The 9,767-nt window shown below is 40.4% G+C and overlaps 1 protein-coding gene across 1 annotated transcript; it reads left to right on the top strand.

Annotated features, from left to right (window-relative positions):
* The first annotated feature begins 507 nt into the window (after positions 1 to 507).
* LOC124093450 (N-myc proto-oncogene protein-like) lies at positions 508 to 9,351 on the top strand. Its single transcript, XM_058579720.1, is given in 2 exon segments — positions 508 to 2,784; positions 4,871 to 9,351. Coding segments are annotated over 2 exon segments (1,212 nt in total). The 5' UTR covers positions 508 to 2,039; the 3' UTR covers positions 5,338 to 9,351.
* Positions 9,352 to 9,767: the final 416 nt, after the last annotated feature.

The raw sequence follows: 9,767 nt of genomic DNA, 5'->3' as shown, positions 1-9,767 counted from the left end.
GACAGACTCTCACTGAGTTGCTCAGCACCTCAACATTGTTGAGGCTGGCTTTGAAATTCTGATCCTCTTGTTATAGCCTTCCAAGCTTCTGGGATTCAGGTATGCACCAAAACATCTGGCTGAGAAACAAGGATTTTGAGGGAATTGTAACTATTCTGTATGATATTCCCATGGTGAAACAATAGATTAATAATAATGGCTAGACAGAGCTTTTAATAAACAAATATTTAACCAAAACTGATATTGGAATGGTAAGAAACATACAAAAACATGCAAACTGTCATTTGGCATTAGGAAAGTAAAAATTGAAAGCACAAATCGATACTGCAGGAATGGCTATCATCAAATGACAAATATTACTGAGTGTTGTTCAGAATGTGGAAAAACTGCATCACTTACACGTTGCTAGTGGAAGGCAAAGTACTTCCAAAGCTTGGGGAAACATTGATTGACTACAGCAAAAGCTGTGCCCTCTGAACCTGGCTGCAGCCAAATAAAACTATTTCCTGCTGTCTTCAGTGCCTTACCTCTTCTGTACCTACAACAGTAACAGTTTAAGATTCATATATTAGTCTGAAAACAATCAATAAATAATTAGAAAACTTGCATTTTCCACTTTATGCTAAAGTGGGCATTTATTACATGCCAGACACTCTTCTAAGCCTTTAGCAACATTTTCTCATTTAATTTCCATAAGTTATAAGTTTACCTATGAGAAAATTATGGAACATAAGATTATAAATTTGCATCAGTTATAAGTGGTGGAAGCAGAGTTTGAATCCAGACTATATGACTTCAGAGTTCAGGCATTTTTTAAAAAAATCCTTATTTTGCTTATTTATTTTTTGTAGTGCTGAGGATCAAACCCAGTGCTTCACATGTATGAGGCGAGTGCTCTGCCACTGAGCCACAACCCCAGCCCCAGAATTCATGCATTTAACTATTCTGCCTTACCTTTTGATAAGTCCAGGACATATATGACCCATAAGACATTGTTTGATGACCTTACAAATTACAGTGTCATAAATACCTGGGCTCCTTTAGTTCTCACATATTAAAATTGCTGAGAAATTATAAGTCATTTTTCACATATATTCCCTAGCTTGTAAGGGATCCAGCCTAATTCCCTGCAAGATCTAATTGTCCATGTAAGATTAAAATATTTTTGAAAAATGATGCCATCTTCACCAATTCTCCCTACTTGCCTGTCTTCCTTTCTTCCTTCATGCCTTCCTCCCTCTGTCTCTTCCTTTATACATTTATTTTTTTGATGTGGATACCAGGGATTGAACTCAGGGACACTCAACCACTCAGCCACATCCCAGCTATATTTTGTATTTTATTTAGAGACATGCTCTCACTGAGTTATTTAGTGCCCTGCCTTTGCTGAGGATGGTTTGAACTTTCATCCTCCTGGGTTGGCCTCTCTAACCAAACCACTGGATGACAGGTAAACACTACCACTCAGGCCATGTATTTATTTTTATTCTGACTTTTAATATCTGAAAAGATAAAACTTCAATGCATATACAAGGCACGCATAATACCAATTGCAGGAGGGATATAACACAATGGTGCCAGTTAAATCTTTCACAAAGCATAAACAATCTTAAGTTAGTGTGGACCTAATTAAACATCTTCAAAATACATATGTGAAAACCAGACAGAATTAAAATGAAAAATGGACAAACCAGTTATCGTACGCTGTTGAGAACATTCATTCAGGCCTGTGACAGTCATCAGTCTGGATGCGCTGGGTGGATGCGGGGGAAGGGGCTCTTGGGAACTCGGTTGGAGCCAGGAGGCTCCAGCCAGGCGCAAGCACACACAGACTGCAGCCGCCTTAGGACCGCAGCCCCCACAGCCCACCTGGAGACTCCAGCACAGAATGGCCTAGGGATCCAGATCCCACCAGTCTACAAGACCAGTGGAAATTAGGGAGCGTCACGCCCTCCGCACATCCGGTAAGAAGGAAGCATCCTCCGGATTAAAGAGAGAAGAGTGGAAAAAGTGCTTAGTCGCCAGCTGGGAGGACAGCGATGCTGAGTTGCACTACGTCCACCAAGCCGGGCATGATGTACAAGAACCCAGACCTTGGGTTTGACTTGCTGCAGACTTGCTTCTACCCAGACGAAGATGAATTCTACTTCAGTGGCCCTGACTCGACCCTCCCAGGGGAGGACAGCTGGAAGAAGTTTGAGCTGCTGCCTATCCTTCCCCTGTCTTCCAGCTGTGCGTTCCAGGAACGCAGTCCGGAACCCTCCTACAGGGCCACTGAAATGCTGCAGCCGGAGGCCGACCTGTTTGGCAACCACGCCGAGGAGGACGAAGCCTTTAGCCTGTGGGCACTTGGCGGCCTGACACCCAACCCGCTCATCCTCCAGGACTGCATGTGGAGCCGTTTCTCGGTTGGCGAGAAGCTGGTGCAGGCGTTGAACAAGAAGTTGCAACACTGCCGCGGTTTGCCTGCCGCGAGTCCGGCTGCCTTGGGCCCGGGAGCGGGAGCTGGCAGCCCTGGGAGCAATGGGTGAGGCAGGATGGCCAGAGCCTGCCGTGCTGGAGAAGTCTTACCTGCGGAGCTCATGGATCCCTGCTTGGTCTTTCCCTTCCCGGTGAACAAGCGGGAATCCACACCTGTGTCCATCGCCCAGGCTGGTGCCCGTGCCTTGGGTGCTGTGGTTGCTGGAGCAGCCCCAGCTGGTGCCAAGGTGACCTCCCCTCTGCACTTAGGCGGTGGCCCTGCCAAAGGTGGTGACCACAGGACCCCCGGAGAGGATGTCTTGAGTGACTAAGATAAAGCCTTTTGTGGTCTGGCTGCCTCCCTGGAGCCATGGAGCTGAGGGTCCTGGTCCCTTCGTTACCTTTGGTGTTTTGGCTCTGGGGAGCAGGAGCGTTGGTGGTCCTGATTATCGCAAGCATCCTCATGGTCAAAGATAGACCTCCCTGAAGTTGTTTCCACCTTCTTTGGGGACCTTAATCTGGGCCGTCTCTATTCTCACCCTGATCCCCCATCTTCATTTCAAGGAAAAGTGGGTGGCCAACCCGTGTGGGGATTAAAGGGCTGCTGCATGCTTTCCTGGGCAAAAACCTGTTAGTGCCAAAGTGGAAAGGGACTCAGGCCCTGGTTATAGAAAGTGAAAGACTCCCCCAAAAGACACAAGAGCTGTACAAGATCCTACTTAGGGCACAAGAAGTTAGAAGGAAACTGTATAGATGGTGGCCACTGATTTTCTTTCTCTCGCTCCCCCCCACAAAATGTGGGTCTTCCTGAAAACTAGACCCAGTTTTTCCTCCTAGCCATAATACCAGGCTTACTTTGAGATCTGAGTTGTTTTTGTAACCCAGTGCTCTTGAAGATGAGGGTGAGCACTTAGGACCCCTCCAGAAATGCAAACATCCTGGTAGGGCTCAGAGACTATTTCTTTGTGAGTATTTGCATCTTAAATAGATGGGAAGGGTTAAAAAAAAACAACAAGCTTTTACCTGGAGCTCTGGGAGTTCAGAACTCCACCCAAATACTAGAATATCCCTTGTCCTTTGAGCCTGAGGCTGGGCCTCCTTGGGACTTGAGAACCACTGTTTCCACATTGCACATGGATAAAAAGTGTGAGTTTCCTTCAGGGCTGGGAACCTACCCTTCTGAGACTCCTGGAAGGGAACTTGGTGATAAGCCTGCAGTTTGAAAGGGTTCTATCCCTTTAATATCTGTGCTTTGACAGGTTTCAGTGAGGAAGCTTTTCCTTCCAACAGCTGTATTCTTGGAAGAAAATCAAAACACAGACTAAAGGGGACCCACAAGAATGGAACAGCCTCCCATTTCAGTTTTAGAACAAATCCCACAAATTTTCAGCTTTCCATTCCCAATCAGATCAAGCCTAAGTTGTGTTTTGATTTTCATGCTTGCATTTTAAACAATAATTTTCTATCCTAGTTTGGTAGTAAATGAGGAGAGGAGGGAAAACCCACACAAGCTGCTACATGTTTTTTTGTTGCTGTTATTGTTGGTGACTTAGGAGCTGCTCCCATTAAGGAGTGTGTAGCTGCTGTGAGTTATGGCTCTGTACTTAAGATTAGACCTTTGCTTGGTGAAAAACTGCCTACTATATGAAACTCATATTTGTGAAACTAAAGTTATTTTTCTTCCTCAGTTAATTAAAGTGTTCCTTGAGTTTAAGGAGTGAAAATCAAACTCAGCAATGAGTTTTGACAAATGAGACTCCTGAAATTGCAAAGATGAAAAGGTACATGAGTCCATGGGGGCAGATTGACTGGCAATTATGCTAAAAGGTCCTATTACTGAATATCTGTCTCCTAAGCCCAGCTCTGGGCTAAGTTTATATATTCTTCACCAAATTCAAAGGTGCTGTGGTATTATCTCCATTGCAGAGCTAAGTAATTGAGGCTGAGAAAGGTTCTTCTGTATCTTGCCCAGGATCTTGCAGCTAGTGTACTGTAGAGCAAGGATTCTGTCTGACCTCAAGCTCAGATTCCTTGTATTTCAGCCACTTGCTAAATGTTTTGTTGTTGTTTTTATTGTTCTTGTTTTTTATTTTGCATTTGTTTTTGTATGGTGCTGGTGTGGAGCCCAGTTCCATGCACATGATAGGCAAGTTCTCTACCACTGAGCTACACCCACAGTACCACCTGCAAAAATCTTAGAAGGAAATTGATAGTACTCTGGGGTTCTGGGGAAGGAAAAGTTATTTCCATATATAAAGAATTATACAATAAGTACATTCTTTCCACATGTTGAGGGATCCAAAATTATAGCATATCCTATTATGGCCTGCCATGAGGGAACTAGACCCAAGAATTATATATAAGTCTGTTCATTTTGCTCACACGTGTCTCACATGAATGTTCCTCCATTCTTTAATCAAAGATGAGGAGAATGATGAGGAGCAAGATGAAGAAGAGGAAATCGATGTCGACCAGCAGTACAACTATGTCATATTCTCACCCTACGTGCAGAGTGAGGTTGTGCCACTCCAGAAGAAGATCAAGAGTGAAGAGCCCCCACAACCTCTCAAGAGTTTCAACCTCCCAAAGGCTAAGAGCTTGAGCACTGGACACTCAAACTTGGGGTACCTCAAGAATCGCTGCAAACAAAATATCATGGAGCGCCAGCGCCGCCATATCCTGGGATCCAAGTTGCTCACGCTCAAGGACCTCATGCTGGAGCTGGTGAAGAATAAGAAGGCCAGCCAGGTGGTCATTTTGAGAAAAGCCACAGAATACATTCACTACCTCCAGGCCAAGGAGCATTATCTTCTGCTGGAAAAGGAGAGATTGCAGGAAAGACAGCAGCAGTTGCTAAAGAAATTTGAATTCAGTTGAACGTGCTAAACCTTTCTCAAATGGGCAGTTAGTGCCACTTTGCATATTTCAATTTTTGAAAATATATTTTTTCATTGTAGATGGACAAAACATCATTATTTTTTATTTATTTATATAGTGCTGAGGATCAAACCAAGGGCCTCATGCATGCAAGTCAAGTCTCCTACTACTAAGCTACAACCCCAGACCCACATTTTGATTTTTTTTTAAACAAACATTGTGTTGACATTATTAATGTTGATTTACTTTCAAATTGGGTCTCTGTCATTTGTATCTGGGAGGGGGGAAGGATGTGTGTGGTTCAACCAGGACCTGGGAGATCCCACATGATAGGGTGCTGGGTGGCTTTTCAGTTTCCTGCATTTCACCTCCATGACAGTCATGGGAGTTTGTGACTTTGGGGCTGTGAAAGTCACCTTGTTTATTCCAGTTTTCAAAATACAGACAGTCATTCCTTCTTTTTACAATGCTGCTTAAGTTCCAGCACATTCCATGTATGGAGGTTGCCATTTGATGCCTCTGGGGAATATTTCTGTAAACACCATTGACACACCTGCCATTTGTGTATGTCCTGGGTAATGACAGGAGATTTTGCAGCCAGTATCAGACTGGAAGTTCACACTTAAGTATAGTAATAATACCTCAATGTTCGAGGAGCATGTTTTGTATATAAATATATTATTAATCTCTGTTATGTAATGTACTGATTTTTACACTGCCTATATACTTTAGTATGATGCTGATACAAAACTAAATTTGATACATACATTTTTATATGAAAGTGAGTTGTGAAAGTTTTGAGTAGATATTACTTTATCTGTTTTTGAACTAAGAAACTTTCTAAAGAAATTTATTATTTAAATGCATATATTTGTTCATGTTTGCTACAGAGAACTGGGTACATGCAAAGTTCTATGTTTAATTTCTTCAAAATACATACATTTAGTGCTGCATCCTATAGCTAGCACTTTGAAATACCTCATGTTTATGAAAATACATAGCAATTAAATTATGCAAAAATGGAAGACTCATTACTTAGGAGCTGATGAACTAGGCAACAGCTCATCTACATGATGAGCAGCCTTCATCTAATGGGCTTTATTACAACACTGCAACATCACAACTAAAGGATATGCATTCTTTTTTGAGTGAATATGAAAATGGAACATAAACCAAATCTCAAAAATTCTAAAGAATGAAATCATGCCACATATCTTCTCTGAACACCATGAAAGCAAGCTAGAGGTGAGGCATGGTGGCCTCTGCCTGTATTTGGCCTGGGGCAAGCAGAAGGTTCCCATATTAAAAACCAGCCTGGGTAACCCAACAAGATCCCTATAAAAAAAGTCTGTGGATACAGCTCACTCATAGAGGGCCCTTAGGTTCCATTCACCTCCAGCATCTTAAAACTAAATAAATATTTAAATTAAAAATAACATGTGTCAAAGAAAAAAAAATCATAATGAAAATTAGACAACTTTTTTTAAAGGCAGGACAATAGTTTTAACTGAATGCTGAATACCTAATAATAATGAAAAAAATAATGAAGCAGATACAACTGTGAGACTGAAATGTTAGAGCCCCAAAGCTTCAAAAAGAAGCTGGGGAATTAAGGAAGCAACTATTCATTTCAAGAAATAAGAGGGAAAATCACAACTAATTAAACCCAAAGAAAGTATAAACTTGTAAATTCACATATTTAAGGGAGGAAATATTGGCATCCATCTTTCAGGAAGTCTTGAGCAGACTGGGCTCTGTGGGCATAGGAAAGAGGGGTAAGCTGAAGGAGGGTTGAAAAATTTGACCAAATAATGGCTACATGCAAAGCACTGAGCTGGGTGCTATATCCACCCTCTACCTGGGTACTGAGCCTCCCCACTCCTCTGCACTCATCCATAGGTCCACCCTGGGCATCAATTTTCTCCTTGTCCCTTCTGCTCCAGGTGCTTAGAACTTTCCTCTTACTCCTGGTCTGGCCTCTGTTTCACCAGAGCCCCTGGGCTGCCAGATGGTCAACAAGGGTCCACCTGACTTCAAACACATACAAACTTTCCACAGCAGGGACACAGCTTCTGCCAACTCAGGCACAACTAGTATGACAGACATGTTTGTTGAACCAATGCTCTTACTGCAGAGCACCCCACCAATGGAGGATCTCCACACCTGGGGGTTGGAGCAGCTTGTGAGTGATGGATTTTCAGACAGAACACTTTATCCACTGCCTAACTCAATTCTGCGGAATACTCTCCTGAAAGTGAAGCCAAAGACATGCCCTTCCAGAGGCAGGGAACTCTTCTGCCTGTGCTCTCTGGCAGTGAGTCTGGCTTGCTGATGTTCTCCCTGCTGAAACCTGAGTGTTCTCATTCACACCTGCCACTCAACTGAAGTGGGTTCCAGAGCTTCCAGGGAAGGAGACAGAACCTTTTAGGTCCTCAGTTCCCTTTATTCATTTTCCATCATTTTCCCTGGAAATACTTAATAATAGGTGAAGGACACAGGACTAAGAATATGAAATGCCAACTAAAACAGTTCAATACTGATAACAAAATTCTTTTACTGACTCTTACTAAACCATTCATCAGAATTTTGGTCATTGCTAAACTTTTTGTTTCCACATGTATTTGATTACTTGAAAAGGTAGGTAAGACAATATGTAACATTTTCTTTTTTTTCCCCAAAAACTCAAAATCCTTTCTCTTTGCTGACATTATTTCCTTTCTTCTAGGTAGCTAAATTGAATGATTATTTTTTCATGTTCTTTGTAGGGTATAATGTGTGTTCCATTTTTGACACAAAGTATGTGAGAGCAGATAAAAGATGATTTAAAAATTAACTTGCATTGGACTGGGGAGGTAGCTCAGTGGGATTGTACTTGCCTACCCATGTGAGGCCTGGGTTTTGTTTTCAAGCACTGTAAAACAGAACAGAACAGAACAAAACACAACAAAAAACTTACCTCTTTTTATTAAAGAAAAACTAAAATTACTACCTTCCACAAATTCTTCTTAGCTTTAGATAAATTTTCCTATTTTTAACTTTACTAAATAATCCATGGAGATAGAAATGATAAATGTATTCCCAACTTTACATGTAAGAAAGCCTAAACGGTACAGAGGCTGTGATTCAATGGTAAAGCAATTACCTAGCTTATATGAGGCACTGGATTTGAGTCTCAGCACCACATATAAATTAATAAATAAATGAAGGTCCATCAACAATTAAAAAAATAAAAAAAAGAAAGCCTATTCACAAAGTTATTATAGAACATAACTAAATTAACACAAGAGTGAAGATTAAAACCAAGGTTTACTGATTTTAACCTAGCAGTTTTATTCTAGCAATTGTGTGAATTTTAGATTATATCATAAAAATATATGGGAAAGGTATACTCATTGGAAGAGGAGACAAAATGACAAAATATTTCACATGGAAATACAAGAAAATGAGGTCAAAATAATAGATATTTACTTCTACGATCATGGGGAAATGCTGTAATGTTTTATTTTGAAAATGTATTCTATATCTGATCATGAAATACTGGTGCCCAAGTTCAGGCTGGTTATTATGGCTATGCAAACTTTTATTCAAGGACAATATTTTCAAGTCCTGTGGAGACCTATTGAGTTGGAATATTTAAAAGATGAGAATTGAAATGTTTTAAAACATACTTTAGGCAATTTGTGTTTGAAAACATCTAGTTTCATTACTATATAAAAGTAGCAGTTTTTCAAATTTTGATATACTAAAAATACAGTATTTAGAAATGTTATTAATATGTACATATTTACACTTAATTGCTCACTTTAATGATTTTTTTTTACATTGAATGGAACTAAGGATATGCATTAGATATATTATGAAGTTATATTTGTGATAAACTTAAAAATATTTTTTGAAATGTATCAGATAAATACCTATAGAAATACACCATATGGCCATGGCTTTTACACATTATTGTTAATTTTGTAACCATACAGAATATTTTATAAATTATGTATTTTGGGTTTGTGATTCACTTGAAGGCTTGAGGTCTTGATTTTAATACCTACCAGTATAAAAGCAAATAAACAAAACTCTGTACCTTAATCTTTGTGGGGTTTTTTGGGTGGTGGGGGGTTACTGGGGATTTAACCCAGGAATGATTAATAATAGTGGCAGTTGTTGCAGCAACATAGCCAGCTCTTTTTCTTATTTATTTTGAGGAAAAATGTCAGTAAGTTGCTGAGGCTGGCCTCAAACTTGTGATATACCAACCTCAGAATCCAGAGTAGCTCAGTTACAGGAGGAAACTACCTTAACTGCCTCCTTTTTTTTTGATATTTAAGCTATTATAAGATTATGTTAACATATTTGAAATAAGAAAAATATTCCCTTTCAGATTATAGCTCTTAATAAAACTAATTATTATTTTTTTTTTTGCAGTGCTGGGA

The sequence above is a fragment of the Marmota monax genome, unplaced genomic scaffold, assembly GCF_021218885.2.
Source record: "Marmota monax isolate L192 unplaced genomic scaffold, Marmota_monax_Labrador192_F-V1.1 WCK01_AAM20220418_F8-fsc02490, whole genome shotgun sequence".
NCBI lineage: Eukaryota > Metazoa > Chordata > Mammalia > Rodentia > Sciuridae > Marmota > Marmota monax.
The sequence above is the reverse complement of the archived record's forward strand: the minus strand, read 5'-3'. Positions and strand labels throughout refer to the sequence as shown.